The sequence below is a fragment of the Mus pahari genome, chromosome 1 (genome assembly GCF_900095145.1).
Source record: "Mus pahari chromosome 1, PAHARI_EIJ_v1.1, whole genome shotgun sequence".
Classification (NCBI taxonomy): Eukaryota; Metazoa; Chordata; class Mammalia; order Rodentia; family Muridae; genus Mus; species Mus pahari.
In genome coordinates this window covers 140,684,155-140,703,985 of record NC_034590.1, presented here as the reverse complement: position 1 = coordinate 140,703,985, position 19,831 = coordinate 140,684,155, and the positions used below count along the sequence as shown (strand labels likewise).

General features: G+C 47.2%; 1 protein-coding gene across 1 annotated transcript in view; it reads right to left on the bottom strand.

Moving 5' to 3' along the window:
- Window positions 1-499: 499 nt before the first annotated feature.
- Window positions 500-19,831, bottom strand: part of Rcl1 (RNA terminal phosphate cyclase like 1) — a 40,894-nt gene continuing 21,562 nt past the window's right edge. Inside the window, exons 6-9 of the mRNA XM_021205945.2 lie at window positions 14,900-15,025; window positions 12,269-12,425; window positions 9,874-9,977; window positions 500-1,181 (exon numbers count right to left, since the gene is read on the bottom strand). Of these exons, the coding sequence (XP_021061604.1) occupies window positions 1,031-1,181; window positions 9,874-9,977; window positions 12,269-12,425; window positions 14,900-15,025 (538 nt within the window). The 3' untranslated portion in view covers window positions 500-1,030. The remainder of the gene's footprint in view (window positions 1,182-9,873; window positions 9,978-12,268; window positions 12,426-14,899; window positions 15,026-19,831) is intronic.

The following is a 19,831-nucleotide window of genomic DNA, read 5'->3' as shown; positions in this document are numbered from 1 at the left end:
ACAGAATCTACCGAGTGGCAGGGGAACCCGCCACGGTCCGGGGCATCCCTGCACATTCCTGCTGGTCTCTGCCCAAGTCCCTCTCAGAAGGGTATTTGCAGTAAGCAGTCTTGAGTGGTGACAGAGTATCTCGAGTGGTGACATAGTATCTCTAGTGGCACATAGAACAGGCTTGCTATGAAAAATGATCTGTGTTCCTCGCCTGTGATACAAATTTTACTGTATGTATGCCCACCAACCTGAGCCCCTCCCTTCCACAGCAGGACTTGGCAGTAGAGTTTAAATGTTTATGCCGCCTGCCAGGCTACAAGTTCTATGTCTCTGACTGGGACTTTGATGTCTTCTATTAGCATCCATGAAACTGGAATATTAGCTTATACATAGATAAAATCCCAGATTCTGTTACATCTTTAAATCAGATCTAATGTTTCTGAATTATAAACATCAATAGAAAAAGAATACTCTGAATTTTCTTATAATAATATACACGACAGTGCAATTAGAAGAATAAAAACAAAATTTTATGCCACACCTGGGATACAGAAAACATTTAAGACATATCTGCCCTCCCCATCCCAACCACCAGGCCCACACAAACACAAGTTACCATGTGAGGTATAGCATGTGCCCATGCAAGCAAATTATTCCTAAGTCGAGAGACGGAACCAGTGCCCCAGCGTCTGGCACAACCCTAGCTTGTCAGACTGTGGAGGTCTTTGACACACAGTCACACTGTCATATGAACCCTACACACAGTCACAGTCCAAAGACGAAGAAGAGCTGCCAGGATCCTGTCTTGCAGCATGGCCACTCACGGAGGGCCCCTCCTCCCGGTGAGTCCAGAAGCCCACAGCCGGGCCTCCGAGGAATGTCACTGGGGAAGCAGCGGGAAGCCACATGGGAGAAACAGCTTTTATTTGCAAATCAGTATTTTCAGTGGAAAAGGATGGACATGTCCGGACTTGGTCCCTGTGGTCCTTCGCATCTTTCTGCTTCATCCATATACAGCAGGGCCTGACCTTGCACAGGATCACTTGAGGGTCTTGCTCAGGTTAGAGAAGCCAATACCAACGCAGGTCATTAGCACTTTGTCCCCGCCCTTCAGTTCTTCACCACATGGCTTAGTTTCAATTTTAAACATAACCTGGAAAAAGCTCTTCAGATGCCGCAAAAATTCTATCCTGAAAAGAAATAATGAGAATGTTCATTTTAAAAGAAACTCTGTCTTCCTAAGACCCCAAATTTTAATTTCTGAGACTAAAAACATTGAAATTAAAACTGTCTAATCAAAACTGCTTTAATATTTATAGCCTGTCAGCTTCCTAAGAGGCCTGGAGCAGCCTGCGGAGACACATGCATGCGCACATACACCTCAGCAAGGTAAGTTTGGCTGGAAATAGGCTAGATGGTAATGTAAAACACTCAGCTGTCCCGTCCCACATAGTTATTACAGTTGCAAATATGGAGGTAATTTTGAGTGGTGCATATAACATTTCTCCCCTTAGTCACAGCACCATGGGTTAAAAAAGATGAACAAAGACCATTTCGTATCCTGAACGCCAGCAACTGCCTTCTACTTACTCAACAGTATTTCCTGCATGGCTCTATTAGAGTCAGGCTCTGTTACTGGTACTAAAGACACTGTAGTCAAAGCAAAGACGAAACCAGGAACTTCCCCACGCAGATCTCCATCTGCTGCTACAGACTACAGAAGTCAGTTCAGGATTCTTAAGAACAGTTGTTGAATTTTCAATAAAGCCACAGAGAAGGAGAAGGGAAGCTGGGGATGTGGTTTGGTGGTAGAGCCCGCCCTTGCCTAGCAGAGGGGGAAGAAGTGTGCTTCCGTGTGCATATTTAACAGGAGACAAGTGTTAACTGAGGTACCAGAGAAGAGCTCATAGTGAACGCTGTGGAAGATTCATGAGGCTGTTTCTTACCACTTCCTAGAACAGAAAGCATGGCATTCCCCTTCCTGAGACAGCAATTCTTCAGGTGGACTGTAAAGAAGCTTTAGGGGTTTTGAACTGCTGCCCTAGCACACTCCGTGTGACCCCAGTTTAGCCAGAGGGCTCACCTGGAACACTCACTAAATGCATAGGGTCCTAAGGGTTAGAGGAAGTATCCCCATAGAAATGCCTAGAATCACAGAGCCCATGTAAACACACTCTCCTCTTTCCTAAATTCTGTGCTGTCGGGGAATAGGGACCAGAAATCTTCTACCAGCAAGCATCCCCGGTGGCTCTTATGGAGCAAGCTGAAGAAACACTGCTAAGTGAAGAACCCTGTTGTGTTCATCTGCAATAAAGCATCACACAGACACCTGTGGCACACTGTTCCTGATCCAGCCAGCCCCCTACCGAAGCCACATAGTTCTAAGCCTAAAGTACACAGAGAGCACCTGAGGAACTTTAATCATACTGATTCTAGACGTGCACATCAGTGGAACAAAACTGGGGTCAAGAAATAAACCCACACACTGAAGGTCAAGTTAATAGCCTTATCAGGAGTAAATCAGGCAAATGATATGGGAATGAGTGATTATTCACAAAGAATGGAGGCTTTTGACTCCTTCCCAGCACACAAAATCAGCTCCAGCTCTTCAGAGGCCTCTGTAAACGCTGAAACTGCAGGGTGAACGCCGTTACGTCTGGACAATGAACAATTTAACGGTCGCTAAAACAGAAACACCAAAATCAGAGCAATGAGAGAACAAAGAACTCTACAGTAATTTAGGAAACAACTAAAGACAGGCAGGAGATCCAAGCAGAGTGGAAAGAGGCTGTCTCGTCTGCCACTAGGGAAATGAAGAGCAAGTCTGCTGGAAGAAACTACTTCATGCTCAACTGGTGGCACTAAGAAAGGCACAGTGACATGTGTGAGGGGAGGCAGTGGGTGAGCTACCGCACACGCCGCTGCCTAGAAAACAACCAGCCCTTCAAACTCAAGCACGGAGGCGAGGTACGGAAGGTCACTCGGAGATGCATGCTCCAGGGCAGTGAGAGCACATACCCTGCAAAACCACCCACAAACACACACTTGCAGCGGTGCTGTTCATAAGAGTGAACCACCCAATAAGGACGCATAAGGAGAACACCCCGATGTCCACCAGCTGACAAAAGAAAAGGCGTGTCCTATTCATGGGGTGTTAACAGCACTTGTATGTGCTCCTACAGGACAAGCACTGTAAACTGTGATAAGTGAAAGAGGTAGTTACTAAGGACCTATATAATTACATGACTTGTTTTCTAGACAAAGGTCACAAGAGCTCTCTACTACTTCAACAGAGCTGGGACGACAGCGGGACAAATGGGCAGCAACCACAAATGGCACAGCGTTTCTTTCCGGGGTGATAAAAATGTGCTAAAATTACAACTGTGGTTATTCAACTCTATGAGTAAACTAAAAACTATTAAACTGAACACTGTAAATGGGTAAGCTGTATGGCCACATAAATTATATTTCTACACATCTATGAGATGTATTTAAATGTATTGATCCCAGGTCCCAACCCTAGTCAGTTACGGATACAATTGAGGATGAAGCCTGCTGTGGTGAATGTGCTTCCCCTATGCTTGATTCACCGATGGGAGGGAAATATACCAAGAGACTAGAGCACAGCGGATCAACTCACCCTCTGTGTGAGCGGTAGGCACGTCACAAGACAGGGACCAACTGCAAAGCACCAGAGCTCAGGTGAGATCTACTTTGCTGTCCCTCTGTGTAAGACCAACGACTTCATCTTTACAATGAAAGCCCATTTAAAACTCTTCCATAGAGCCTTCCTCACCAGTAGCACCCATCCATCTGATTCTTCTCTGTCTTAAATACGTTTCTACAGTGTTCTCTGCTTAGTGGCTATGTTAAGTTAGTTACTGCCACACAGAGGTGACCCGCTGAGTAAGTCACACAAGTATCTCAACAGTGATGGCCTGCACACATGAAACTCTCCCTGCTATTGAGACACTAAGAAGAACTGAGGCGTTGGGGGTAACTGAGAAGTGACTTCAGCAATATTGGTAATTAGGGGAAGTAGCTCTCCCCCTGCTGGCTTTCTGCTCTTACTAACCAGGGGAATTTTTTTCCTCTTTTTTTCTTTTTCCTTCTCCTTTCTCCATCTATCCATCTATTTCCACATCTTATCTTAGGGAAAAGAAGACAAAGACACAAACCCCACAGATAAACAGGCCACACCCATGCGTGAGCCAAGCTTCCAGCTGGCAGCCTCAGAGAAAAACACCAGGACCTTCCTCCCCACTTACTGGAGGCTGAGGGGAGGACAGCGTGATCTCCCTCACGGCTGCATGGACTAACACAGGCCTGAGGCAAGCTTCCCTCTGGGCCTCAGTCAGCTACTTCACTCTGAATCACTCAACTGTGCTAAAAAAGCCAGATGCCCTCTCCTGCTGGCAGAGCCCCTGGGAACTTGAGCTTGCTTGGTATCTTGGAGGAGAGTCGAAGAGATACAGACCAAGGGCGCAGCCTGTTTATGTACAGCTTTGAGGAATTTGTAGCTTTTGGAACAGTTAGGAAAAGCAAAGGTTGTTTGACTCCAGTGTTCTGCCAGCCTCTCGCGCTGTCTGAGGAAGGCAGCAGAAGATGGCACTGAGGGAGATTTCAGAATGCCCTTCTTCCACCTCTAGCCTCATTTTCCCTACATCTTCTGTAGCTGGGATATTAAAAAGCAAAACTGAAGTTGAAACATGACAAGGGATAATGTTAAACCTAAACAAACAGCTTCCTTAAGAAAGTGAAATTGGTTGGGCAGTGGTGGCACACACCTTTAATCCCAGCACTGGGGAGGCAGCCCCAGGTGGATCTGAGTTCAAGGCCAGCCTGTTCTACAGGAGTTCCAGGACAGCCAGGGGTATACAGAGAAAGCCTGTCTCGAAAAAGAGAAAAAGGGGGAGGAAGGAGGGGAGGGATCTGATCCAAAACCAAGGAGCAGCTTTTCTTATAAACCTCTTGGGGCAACTGGAGTTTTATGCAACTTCTGAGTAAATGATCTTAGTTTCTCACTTGACAACTGGATCTGCACTGGTCTGTCTGTCTGTCTGTCTGTCTGTCTGTCTGTCTATCTTTCCCTTTAGAACAAAGGAAGTCACTGTTAACACAAACAAGACTTTGCTATGAAAGCCCCCACTCTATCTGACAAGGTTTCAGAGACTTCTGGAAGCAGAGATAATGTCCCTGTGTGCTTCCAAAGGTTGGTTATTCCCACTGTCACTGTCAACAAGCAAGGACCCACAGAATCCCCATGGCCAGGCCTGGACTGGCTCAGGCCCAGCCCCTCTAATGCCCTTGGAAGCACAAGGACAGGGGATCAGCGATGGGTCAGCCTCTTTCTGGTGATACAAACAGAAAATCCTGCCTCCTATATCACCAACCCAGGTTTCTGTGTCACCTGGACGTGGACCAGGGTTATGGTTGTCAACACATTAGGTCTAAGGAGCTGTCCCTAGAGGCTGAGAGACAAGATCTGAGAGTAAGGAAAGACCACTTCACGTGGTTCCTGGCAGTCAGTACATGGCAGCTTTTGAGACCACTGGTGTGTCTGATGCTAACCCTTCAACTCTACTCCAAGAACAACGTTATTAAACTTGGTTAAAGGCAACAGGAAACAGAACTGGGTTGAGTGTGCCGCTGGCTGGCACACAGCCAACCACTCTCCAAAAGCAGATATCACTTTATTAAGGGTAGAGCACCCCCCCACACCTTGCTTTTTGTGTGACCCTGGCAAGTGACATGTCTTATCAGCTAAGAAGAAGCACACAGCTGCACCTGCTTTTCACTCACAGAGGGTTATGCTGGAAACCACAGGAGTTAAAAGGCTTAAAATGACTTAGCTTTCCGTTCAACAAAAGGGACATCAGCCTTGTACTGAAAACCCAGACAACTGTCCAGGACTCATGAAGTCACGGATCTTGGAGAACCTAAACCAGCATAATCCCTAACTACACTCGAAATAGTTGCCCTTATCCCTAAGTGTGGTCCTCACGCATCAAGAAAATTCCTCTTTGCAACAGATCGAGATCATCACAGAAAACTATGACCAATCAAAATGCAGAGGTGTGGAGTCCAGCCCCAACAGATAAATATGTCTATAACTCCCATATCTAAGGCTCAAGGAACGTTTTGGAAGGTGGTGAGGGTGGGGTGGGATGATTTTAAGTGAGAAAGGATTAGAGAGTTTGCTGTGAGATTATGCCTCAAATGTTGGAGGCTACATCCATATGTTTCACCAACATGACGCCGAAACATGAACTGGACAGGTATAATGACAGACATGCTAAAGTGGAAGCCGGTGGGAAGTCCACGAGGCCTGAACCCTATACAAATAACTAGGGGCAGCCAAGGACTGCTGGGGAGAGCAGGAGAAACAGCTTCTTCCAGGGAAGGGTCCATCAAATGGTTATCCAATGGTCAATCCCTGAAAATATTCATACACGCTGTATTTATGCATTTCAGAATATATGTATGTATGTATGTATGTATGTATGTATGTATGTATGTATATATGTATGTATGAAAGTAACAACAATTATTAGAAAAAGAGTCTATGAATTTGAAAGAGAGCAAGGCAGGATATATGAGCGAGTTATAAGGAGGGAAGGGAAAGGAGAAATGATACAATTCTATTATCAGAAAAAAATAAAAGATTTAAAAAAAAAAATAGAAAGATTTTCTGGGGATTGAGGCCATCCAGGTCAGCAGTAGAGCACTCGGTTGGCTAAGCAACATAAGGACCTGGATTTGATCGCTAGCACCACAAACAGAAAAAAAACAAAACCAAAAATCAAACAATAGTGTCCGGCTCACAGCAAACACCATGCATGCCTGTGAAACAAACACTACCTGCACTGTTCTGCGGAAGTATAAGTAGGAGTGTACAGTTTGTTAAGGAATGTGGCTAGAAGTTGGTCGTAAATTTTAAAAGTAATGCATACAGATGCACACTAGCCAGTGCGCAGCTGACCTCAGGCCTGAGATCCCCCTGTGGAAGTTACCTTCTGGAGCTCAAAGTGACATGATGGGGGATGGCTGGGATGAGATGAGGGGTGTCAGGCAGGATCTGAGTCCCTCAAATATAGTGCCACGAATGCTACTAAGCACCTGAGCATCCATGTCACCAACAGAGGCTCACAAGTGCTCAACAGCAACCTTCCCTGGTGGCACTGCAGCACAGAGAGAGCGTAAGTACAGACAGTTTGGACACCAAGGCCTATGCACAGGCAGAAAGCAAAGCCTGGAGCTTTAATCTGTCGGGATTTCTGAGCAGTCTAAGTGCCTGATGATTGATACACACACACACACACACACACACACACACACACACACACACACACACATATAAAACATATATTGTGTATCTCAATATATAAAGATATTTGATACATTGATATATATTGATATATAATAATGTATGACATATTCTTTTGTTACTTCAACTTGTAAATAAAATATAATTTCTCACTACAATGTAAAACTAAGCTTCCAGGGTTAAAACTGTAAGCCAACAGTACTCACATTTAAAACAACGAGAGGTTCACTTCTTGTGTCTATGGTATCCAATATTATTTATTCAACTGAGAAAAATTGTCTGGCCTCAAAAAGGTCACACACATAGACTTATTTCCTCAAATAGTACAGAGGAGCCGAAGCAGCAACCTCCTATAGCAACAGGGGAAGCAGGGGAACGAGGGATACATAACTCTCACTTCTCAGCAAGGGCCTGAACAGGGGGAGAAAACTTCTTAATCCTGGTGCTCCAGAAAATGGTACCTGAGATGTTATTCACACAAATCAAACTCCTGAGAACTGCCAGAAGGAATGCGCATGCTTTCTTCAAACCAAGAATATTCTTGCTTTCCTCAAGCAAAGTGAGGTCCAAAAAAACTGTCTCTATGACTTGAATAGCACAAGAATATGCACATGATACTCCCCCTGCCCCATCACGGTGCCTGTCCCATTCACAGATAAGATGCCAATTGTGCCTGTCAGGACCCATGCTCACCCTTCATCTGTTGAGATGCTGGAGCCTTCCACAAGATTAAGAGCAAAGGGGTCCCCATCACAGACATGCCTTTGCTGAACACAGTTCCCCATCTGTGCTTGCTTGGGGCAGGTGGGGTGTGTGTGGGGCAGAGGAGGTGGGGTATGCTAAGCCCTGGGGCAAGGAGCCCGTGTTCAAGCCTCAGACCCAAATCTCAAGGCACAGAACACTCCCATCTGGACTACTTTTAAAGCTCCACTCAGAGCAGACTACAGTCTCCCAGGAGATGCAGTAATTTTAGGTTTCTGGATGAAGAAAGGAAACCAAAAGGATTATGTGGTAAGGGACAGTCACACCCCAAAAGGCTACAGACATTAAAAGATTATTCAAGGCCCCAGAGTCAGAGTGAAAGGCTCCCTAAAACCAACTTAAAAAAAAAAAAAAAGAGAGAGAAACATATTCCATGGTCACATGCTGTTCTGCCAAGGCCCAAACCCAGGACCACACACATTTGGAGACAGTGGTTTTTATAGACTCCAGGAGAGCCATGGAACCTCTGCTGCCCCAGAGCAGAAGCTGGACACAGCACTGACCAGCAAAGAAGCCAACCGTCCCAAGATGGTCACTCACCACCAGTTGCTTCCAGGAACTCCGATGGGATCCCGCACCTGGGGGGCTGTGCTTGCTGCCACCCCCACCCCCCCAGAACACCCCAGTGACATTCTGTTTGAGCAATGTGGACTTCTGCAGTTGGCCTGCCATTAGGATTACTCAAGTCTAGGTTTCCTGTCCTGTTTTTACACACCTTATCAGGAGATAATGTGCGGCTCTTGGGGTCCTTCCTGCTTATCAGTGTCCCCTGCTGCTAATAGAGTATATTCCTTTCATCTTCTGTTCCAAAAACCTCCCACTGCCAACTCTAAAAGTAAAAGAATCCTTCAAGCGCCCCGCTGTCAGCCCCTCCCCCCCAACGTGATGGCACCACCATTCTTCAGCTATCACAGTACTGTACCTTTCAGAGCTACAGCATCGGTACCATGATAACCGAAAAAGGGCAGTTCAGTCTCAGATCTACCCACCCCCTCCCAGTTACCACCCCTAGCTGACCAAACAGCTGGCTTAAGACTGTGAGCATGTGAGTGCATATACATGAGTGCATGTTCATACATGCACATACCCACACCCACACTCACGCATACATGTGAGCCTGTTTCCAAACCTGCTCATTTATCCCTGACTAGTAGCGCGTCTTGAGCTTGGCACTCTGTAGTTCAAGTTTCCAACCAGCTACTGTTCTTGGAGTGTGCATGTTTTTATATCCTAGATGCTAATATCCAGCTGCCCAAATGCATCTCTGTAACTCCCAACTGGTCTGGTAACATCCCTAGGAATTTTGCCTCTCTTTGGCTCTTCTAGCCAGCTAATATGGAATACTATTAGAGAAATAACCCATTGGCCGGCCACAATAAGAATGCCAGCCGGTGAGCGGGATGTAAAGTGAATAAATAAAAATTAAAAAAAAAAAAAAAAAAGAAAAGAAAAAAGGATGCCAGCAGGAAGATAGGGATGGAAAAGCTTCAAGCTCCATGTTTATCTCCAGAATAGATACAAATCACAAAGCGGAGACACAAGAACTGCCCAGTGTGAGTGAGAAAGCTCAGAGAACACGGGGACAGCAGGTGTACTGGGAAGGAGGCAAGGAAGGCCCAAACCCATGTGTGAAGAAAGAAACATCAGGTTAATAGTGGCCACTGTTGCTGGTTAAAGATCAGTACAAGCAGGGTCACTGCTGTGGTCACAGGCTACACACGCCACATTCAGGTCATTCTGTACAATCAGAAAGCCACACAACACAGGAGCGAGGACAAACGAAAGCAGCTTACGTGTAGGGTGAGAGTGGTCCCAGCAGGACTTTGGAAACGTCCTGCTGTCCAAGGGTCATGAGCAGCAGAACTAGACTTTGGTTGGTCGAGTCTACACATCCTCCCTGTAAACACAAACGCGCTGATGATTAATCACAGTACAAAGGGGAATGACCAAGCAGGGGGAGAGGAGGACACAAGCCCTCAGAACACCAGACGCGCCAGTGAACTGAAGGTCAAGCAGCGACAGACAGAACATGGTCGCCTGAGGAAGATTCATCTACAACCAACGAGGCTAAACTAACAGCTAACCCGAGTAACAGCCGAAAGTCACATTCCCAGCTAAGATCTACTGGGGAAAACAGTGAACCTTCCCTTCCTAACGGGGGTGTCTCCTTGTTTCCTCCGCTCTAGGAGAGGTGTGAAGCAGACGACCCAGCGGATTTGGTGAGGCTCTGAGCAGTCCAGCACACACAGAAAGTGAGTAGCTCTTAGAGGTCTCCCTGCACTCAGTCCATCTTGCTCTGAAACAACTCCGGATGTTCCTAAGCGCTCCTTACCTCTTCCCATGCCACCTAACACCACCAAGTGCCACAGTCAGCCTGCTTGTTTCATTATTTCCAACCATGTCTTTAAAAAGGGCCTTTATTCCTGATTATTCTTTCTAGGGTAACAATGTCAACGCATATACAACTTTACAGAGTACAAGTAGGATGTCATAAAGTTTTTACCCATTGTACGTATCTGAAAACTTAAGTTTGTGAGCACGGTTCACTGCTGTCCACAGCTAGACTCTGAGTATAACAGGCAGCCAGCTAACGATGCTTACAGGGTGCCTCCTTCCTTTTTAAGGGCAGGCAGGGCAGGGAGTAAAGCGATCTGCAGCTGTAAACACCCCTCAGGCTGTCACTCTTGATTTAGTAGGCCTTTATGAAAATCTATCCCTCTAAAGCTAATAAACAACAAGAAACATTTTTTTCATTTTACTCATCAAACTTTAGCATAAAAGCCGCTTCTCCGTACAAACAGGAAATCTGACAACAAAGCCAGTTGTCTCACAGCTCTTGTTTATTTTCCTGCAGTCCTAAGAGCAAGCTGTTGCCCTCCCCTGCTCCCTGCACCGAGCCGCTACTGCACTGTCCTCAGACGACTTGTACTAGGAACTGAAGGGACACTTTAATGCAGTAAATATGTCATGGTCCATGCACAGGACATGGTGGAGGGAGCAGGGGCAACAAGTCATGGCACAGCTGAGGCGGGACTCGTGAGCAGGTTTCAAGGCCAGGCTCGAATCGGCTTGGATGGGGGAGCAGACAATGGTAAGCAGTCTTCAACTGTGCGGTCATTGTGGGAATTGTATCCATACTATTCTCTCTTAGGAATACTTTCCTCTTGCCACAGCATCTTCTCTTCCCTCACAATCTCCTCCTTCCAGTCAGTCACCTCAGCGGTGGGAAAGTCAAGTGTGTGCTCACTTTTGTGCCTGCTGCATGTGTGATCAACAGTTTGTAGCTATGGAGAAGGCAGGTCACCTGCCTGACCTGCATCCTACCCACACAACTATGGACACGACATAGTAACTGGCTAAAGTCTATCTTTAACAATGCTAAGTTCTCACACTTCCCAGAGTCTCCACCATGCTGTGACAGTCTGGCCTTCCCTAAATGGTCTTCAATACTCTAGAGTAAACGTCAACTACCTAACTCTATCCACACACAAATCCAGATTTCTACCTTGATAAGTCGAAGGTGAGCTCCTATCTCCACAGAGCAGCGGCTGGGGCAGCTGGGACTAAAGAGATGGCCTGGAGTTAAGCCCACTTGTTGCCCACGCAGAGCACTCAGATTCACCACAGCCCTCACAGACTGGCTCACAGCCATGTGCTGCAGGGGATCTGACCTCTTCTGGCCTTCCCAGGCACCAAGTATGTGTGTGCTGTACATACATTCATGCAGGCAAACACACAGAGAAAACCAAACAGGTGGGGAGAGGGGTGTGTGTGTGTGTGTGTGTGTGTGTGTGTGTGTGAGAGAGAGAGAGAGAGAGAGAGAGAGAGAGAGAGAGAGAGAGAGAGAGATACAGAGGCAGAGGCAGATGAAAGGGGGGGGGCACTCCTTTTGGTCAGGTCAGTGCATCAGCCACCATCTCAACCTTACCTGCTTGTTTTATTTTGAACCCTCACTCCCTTCTCTCCTCCGTCCCCATTAAAAGCTATCTGTTCTGTGTCCCAGTAGAGCAGATCTTGTTCATAGACTAGTTCAATGAACCCGTTCAACTAGTTAATTCTAAACTGCTTGATACACGAACACAGATTAGCTCTTTAGCGTGAGTGCTCAGAAAGGAGTACAGAAGGAAAGACACCCAATCATCTTTTCCTGAGGGTTCCCTTCTCTGAGCCTGCAGAGCCGGGGCATACCCTGTAGATCTCTTCAAGTAGCAGCTTTGCACAGTTCCTGCCGAGGTCCTCAGGAAGCACTGCTGCTCCCTGGCCTTGGGGATTGGAGGCCAGTTCAGCGCTCAGGAAGGTACCGTTGGTAGTCTCTGCAACCAGCGACAGCCCAAAGCCTGGAGACCTAGGGATGCAAGGGCAGACACCCAGTAAGCAAAGGCACACACACAGGGGCACACAGAGAAGGCAGATGTGTTCTTCATTAGAGGGGTAGACGCCGAGGGAAGCAGAGAATCAAGGCGAGAGGAAGTTTGCGTACCCTCGCTTTCTGGCTCCCTGCACTTTACAAAGACTCACAGCTTCTACCAATCACAGAATGATGTCAACAGGCTTCCAGGTATCAAACATGCAAATAACATCAGTGTTACCTCAGTCTTGTCTTCATTTACAAATGAGCACATGCTGGGAGAAGGAGGCTGAACCATGCCCGCTCAGCTGAAATGTGGCAAAGTACATTTGAAACGCAGGCTTTACACATTCCAGAGTCTATGAAGGCTCTCCAGTTCCCATTCGACCCTGAACTACAGCCAGTTCAGAACTCACTACAACCTTGGAGACGGTCTGACTACAACTCTGACAAATACCACGTTTCCCTTAATGAAAAGTATGAAACCAGAAAGGGGGAAAGGAGACCCAAGTTCGTACTTTTGTCTGGAGACAGCACTGAACTCAGAGTCCACTTCGATGAGAACCATCAGTGGGATGGCACTGCGGTCTCTGCGCGTCTCTACCACCCAACAGCTAGAACCTAACAGTCTTGTCCAGGACCACAGATGACTTAGGCAAGCACCCGTAGGAAGCTGCCACAGCCAGGAACCAGAAGTATGCAGTGTAGACACCTGAGATTCCATCCTCACAAAACACAGCAACAACAATTTAACCAGAAAAACAAAACAAAACAAACAACAGTTCATAAACAAGGGGGAAAAAGTTCCTCTCCACAAATTTGCCAAATCTGATGCCTCAAATGTACCTTGTCCGGTGCAAAGTAAATATATCACTAGAAAAGCTTTCCCAATGGAATGTTCCATACACAATTGCAACACAGACCTACCGCCTCCAACACTGTTCAACGCCGCTCACAAAATGTCTTCCATATCTAGAACACTGGCCAAAGTAGCCCCAGAGAAACGCTATGTAGAGTCACATTCACTTTTAGTTTAGAGACTGTTTCACTGGGCAGCCCCAGCTGGCCTCATGCTCAACCCTTGTCTTCACTTCCAAAGAGGGCTGGGGTTAGCTGTGCACCCTCAAATCTGGCTTAGAGATGCTCTGCAAGCACTTTATGGACTCATCACATGGAAGGACTCTATTGCCCAGTTTTAAACTGCCTCAAAGCAATTACAATACCTACCAAAGCAAGGGTCCAGCACACTGACTCACGTAACAATCGAACATCACTCACCATTAGACAATTAGAAAATTTCACACACAAGATGCCTCTGAATCAGGAGAAACCTTGTGTCTTGCATGGTGGCAGCGTGAGCACACCACTGAGATCCACAGTGGGAGTTTGCAAAGTGTTGCTTCCATAGCTTTCCAACCTATAGAGGACTACATTATTATTACTTCTTCTTGAAAGTAGTGGCTGTCCAAATGGGCCACACTGAACCAATGTGCGTGCGCCAGGGTTCCAGGGCATGAACACTACATTTCAGCAACCCTTACTTGTGTGGAACCATCACTGGTTCAGACAGGAGAGTAACCCAGGCATGACCTCACAATAATTTATAACCTGTAACTTGGGATTTAAAAAGTAAACACAAATGGGAGAAATACATCGGTTTTATACATAATTTTTGACATGGGCTGCTCCTGAGAATGACTCTATACCAGGGCAGCTGGGTGCAGTACTATAAAAGGCTATTCTAAACCTGGTGGCAGGCAGCCTGGCCTTCGGGCCTGCACTGTTCCTCTCTGCCCATTCTGGAAAAGCAAGGCATCAGAGAACAGACTATCCTGGAACACTCAGCAGCCTCCACTGCTACCCACCCTTTCCCAGCCCTCGGCAAACCCCCCCAGAAGAGTGGGCCCACGAATCCAAACCTACAGCTGAGGAAGAAGGCAGAAAGAAAAGGCTAACATTAGGATTTGCCGTTTCCGTAGCATGTATAGACTGCTACATACGGATAGCGTACATAGACACCTTTTAAATGTAATATTTACAGTTATCCTAGGGTACATCATTACCCTTAGTGTGTAAATAATGTCCTGATGTTTGAATAAAAGGCATGGGAATGTGAGCGACCTTCCCGTCCCCAGAGGGAAGGGCCAGCTCTGTATAAACATCCTTTCTAGCCCTGACCCCTGACACCATCACTTTCCACTGGAGGGTGTGAAGGCCAAACTTCTCACTTACGCTCAGCCACCCAGTCCTCGCCTGTACTCTTTGCTCAAATCAGGAGAGACTCTGAAAGAGCTGTGAGGACCAGCTGTTGCCCTTAGAGAAGAGGCAGTCTCCTAACCCAAGGAGATAACTGCAGGATCCAGTGGTTTTATTTGGGGGAGATAAAGCTGGAGGCAATGAGATGAGAAAGGCGTGGCGCAGACTCTCACTGAGCTCAGCTGCTTAAGGCTGCTGCTCTGGAATGCACTCACTTCCCAGAACTGACGCCTTTCATGTGATCTGTGTAGATATAGATGTCAGGTATGAACTTGTTGAGGATGCTCCTTGCAGAATCCACGATCCGGTTTGCCATCTGAGGTGATACGCGCACCGAGTACCTGCAGCCCAGGGTTAAGGACGTTATAATGCTGGGATGCCACAACACAGGAAAGCCAGTCAGAAAGCCAGCAAGTCTGTGCCACGCTGGCACTTACAGTCCCTGTCTCCCATTATTTAACTCAATAGCTCTGTAGCTAAATTTTTCATTATTATAAAAAAAAAAAGTTGCAAATAGTCATGGCAAAAAGGAATCTACATTCCTAGAATGAAAGGTATAAAGTCAGGTCCCACAACCCAGCTGAGTGACTTCCCAACCAGGCTTCTCTGTAACTGTCCACTCTACACAGTGTGAAGATGCCTGAGCTCGTCACAGCCACAATCGGGCTCCTAGTGACAACTGTGACAACTCGGCAATCCCCCCCCAGAAAAGAGTGGGCCCACTAATCCAGACCTACAGCTGAGGAAGAAGGCAGAAAGAAAAGGCTTTGCTACTCTTTGCGCAGCCCGACTGCTGTAAGGAGCCTCTCTTTGACCTAAGGCCAGGCCAGATGCCACGATGGCTGACCCTGAGCCAATCCCAACCCGTTCCTCATCCCCTCCCCAGGGTCGGAAGCAGAAAACATTACTGAAAGATCAAGGTGACTGGCACAGGTTTCCCAAACATATTACTTTAAGAATCAATTAGTGCATCTGTGAGGCCAGAGAGGCTCTTGGGTGGGAACTACTACCCAGTGCTCTACACCAAGGGACGACGGAAGAGAAGAAGAAATTAGCAAAAGGGGTTGGTGACTGAGGATGTGGAACCCATAACCCCGAACTAACTTTCTAACAGAGATGACTCTCCTGACCCCACTTTCAAGCTGCAGTGCATGCTCAAGAGCTGGAGAGATACACGCAGGACTAAGCAATGGGAAAAAGAGCAAATGGTAAATCCAAGTGGATTCCGATGTAATGTGAGCTGCCCACTCCCACAGGGCTGTACAGCAATTACTATCAACAACACACGATTTTCATTAGAACTAAGAAACAAAAGGCTGTGCGTGGAGCCTGACCTGTCAACCAGCTCTTCTTGACTGGACCTGAACCCAGCAAAAGAGCAAACTTCCTGGATTCTGTGGTGAAGACTCTCCAGTCTGCTCAGTGAGTCCATCCCCAACCTGGAACCACTGCCTACCTCCACCCAGTCAGTCTTCAACCCCAACTGCCTCCCAGCATGCCTCGGTCTACAGAAGCCTCCCACCTGAAGCCCTCCGGGCAGCACCTGACCTGAACTTACCACGGTTCCCTTCAGACACATGGTCTCCTTGCTCCATAAGACCAAGGGATTTACTGTTGCATCCCTGTCAACTCCAAAGCACTTTTGTACTAAGAATCACTCGGCAAATATTTGACTTGACTCAGAGGACAAATCCGAAATGGCGAAAGAGCAAAAGGGATTTTTTTCAATACACAAAGAACCGGGTTTCATCACTACCCCTTCTGTCCAGAATGTACTTTGAACACTGTTGAGACAAACAGCCCTAGGTCTTACAGCCTTTGGACTGAGTGGGTGCTATCTTTCTGGGGCCTGATCCCTAGGACAGTGCCACCACCCCGAGACAACCCCACCACACTCAGGATTCCCAAAGTTCTTTCACACACAACTCACCTTACTTTATGCCCACAGAAACCCTGTGATGGGGCCCTAAGACCTGGCTTATTGCCAGGGAAGCCTTTGGAACACAGAACTGAGACACTTGCTCAAAGCTCAACACACCTGACTACCAAAGAACAGCTTCCTTTCGCCTCTCCTGAGATGGGGAAATTGGAGGGCAAGAGGGGGTTGAGTTAATGTGTGCAGTGTGTGTGTGTGTGTGTGTGTGTGTGTGTGTGTGTAGTATATACGGTGTGTAAAAGAACAGACCTAAAGACTCAAACTCTCAATTAGCCTCTTTACTGATAGACTGTTCTACAAATCCTAACCCATCCGAGTCTCCTGTCAGTCCTCCAGCCTCTGCACGTAATTCTTCCACACGGAATCATGAGCTCTGTATCAGAACCATGAAACTAAGACTGTGTTCCCTCTCTCTCCTCAGAGTGGATGGCTGCAGGCTCGGACACTGTGTATACTATTCTACACACACACACACACACACACACACACACACACACACACACTGCACACCAGCTCCCTCCCAGGACCTGTCTGCTTGGCCACTGATTGCAAGCAGGGAAAGCAGTACTAGGGTGGGGGTGTGTATGGGGGGGTGGGGTTGTCAGTTAAAACTACAGTGCTCCAAACTCCAAAACAAGGATGAGCTCAGCCCAGCCAGAACCAGCCCTACAGGTAAAAACCACAGAATTAACTACCCCTTCTCCAAAGTCAGCTTTTATTCTCTGATCCTAGAACTGGCAAAGGTGGAGACAAAAGCTCACATTCCTTTGAGGGGCTTATTAAATTACAGTCCCGCTGACTGATGCTGGAATGTTCAGTCTTCAGATTGGGTGCTGTGAGTGCTTCCATGGCCCATGCCAGTTTAGGTGTTTTGTCCCTGCTTCAGTCAAGAGGGAGGATGTGACACCTTTCAAGTGTCTCCTGCCTCAGACTCCACAAGGGGAAGGTTCAAAGAACATTAGCAGTGAAAGCCAGGTAGACAATGCCTGTCCCACCCAGATCCTTTAGCACTTTTACTATATAGACCACTAACAGCATTCCCTACATCCAACTCCTCAGTCCCTTCCTCCCTCCCTCCCAGCACTCACACCTGTCTATGTCTGACCTTCAATCAAGGGCTTCCCATCTCTGGACCCCCTGCCTTTCCCAGAATGGCAAGTCCCACTGCCTTACTAAGTGAGGTACATTCTGGCTTCATCCTGACTCTCCAGCTTACCGAAGCTCTCCACCATTATCCTGGGCTGCCCACCACTCTGCCAGGTGCTTCCATCCCTGGAGGAAACAGGCCCTCTCCCCTGCTTCTCCTGCCAGACTTGCTGCCATGGAAAATTCCAACTTCTTCTGAGCCTTTGATCTCATGACCCCAGGACTTTTATTGTCTTCAGTCATGACCCCACGCTGAAGGCACACAGCTGTCATTCCTGCTGTGCCTTTCCCCTACCCTGTCCCTCTCTTTAGCTTCAATTCGTCTCAACTTTCAAACCCATCCCAATCCTTTCTACTCACCCCACACCATTCTACATTGAACCAACCTTACCTTGTGCCTGTAAATGTGAACATACGCTGAATAGCAGGAGACACCATCTACCAGTGGCCTACCTACACCTTCTAGTGCCTCACTCTGCATCTACTCAGCTAACTTCATCACAGCCCATGAAGTGGACCAACAGGCATGGTGACAAGTCATCCAGCACATCAGAGAACAGCAGTGCACAGTGGATCCAGTAAGTCCCACAGAGATCCGAATGATCTTGTCACTTTGCCTCAGACTCCATTTCTCCCAAATTCACTTTTTCTAACCTATAGAAACGCTCAAGTTTGTGTTTCTGTAATGGTGCTCATGCAGGTGCTCATACATGTGGAGAACAAGAGGATAACCTCAGGAACACCAGCTACCCCACTCTCATCCACAAAGCTCTACTAGGAACTGACCAGACTCTCATTAAACCTGAGTTCCTCAATTAGGATTGGTGGACAGGGTAACAAGCCCCAGTTATCCTGTTTCCCAATGGGGTCTTGATCCATCAGTAAAGAAAGCCATGAGACAATTGTTGGGTGGAAGGGACATGTGGGGACTTCTGGGTCCTAGGAGGCAGGAAGAAAGATGCAAGGGAGAGAACAAAGTTAGCCATGCCTTGGAAAGAGGAGAACTGGGCAACCATGTAAGGTCTCAAGATGGAGTGGCCACAGCTCCTTCAGGTAGGTGGTCAGAGGAGCTTAGCAACTGGAGATTAGGGCAGGTGGAAAGAAAGAGATAAGAAACTGATAAGGGCACACTTTTCCAGGCGGGAGATAGCAGCACCCAGCAACAGTGTCCAAAGGCAAGTTGAAATTAAACAACTTATGTGCCCTTTGGCTGAGGGTTCAAGGGAAGCTGGGAGGGGGCTGGTAGCTCGGTCACTACCTGGAGCAAAGGCGGGTAGAGCATAAAAACTACATGCTACATTTTCCCAGTATAAGAATTACATATATGCCACTACAACACTTGACTTTTTAATGTGGGTTCTGGGGAACCAAACTTGGGCCTTCATGTTTGCAAAGCAGGAGTTTTGTAGACTAAGTCATCTGTCTAGCCACAGCCTGTCTTCAAAGGTGTATTCTGGACTGGAGAGATGGCTCAGTGGTTAGGAGCATTGGCTGCTCTTCTAGAGGACCTGGGTTCAATCTCTAGCATCCATGACAGCTCACAACTGTCTATAACTTCAGTTCCAGAGGATCTGACAACATTATACAGATATACATACAGGAAAGCACCAATGCACATGAAATTAAAATAAAACAAGAGAAGAAAGAGTGACTCTGCACTCTTTCCCCGCTAGGCCATCACCTCATCTTTCTCCTCTACCTGTGGAGATTCTGAAAAGAACAACTCTAGCACAGCTACTTCCCTGTCCTTCACCCCACAATCCAGAACTGGTCACATGTTCTGTCACCACTGCTTCTAAAAGAGCTCTTTCTGGGCTTTTAGCTTTTCCCTACCCTCAGTGTCTTAGCAGGAGCTGGCCTAGGTGTCCAGGAGGTACTGGCTTCCTTACATCCCTCCTCACTTACAGATCTGATGGCCGCCCAGGGCGCCAGTCCCCTTGTTCTGCATTCCTTGTGACTGTTGACTTCACAGCGTTCACTTCTAGCCCTCATCTTGCCTCCCGGAGCTGCAGATCCTCAACTCTAAAGTCCTCTCTAGACCTCCTTCAGTGGAGCCATCAAATCC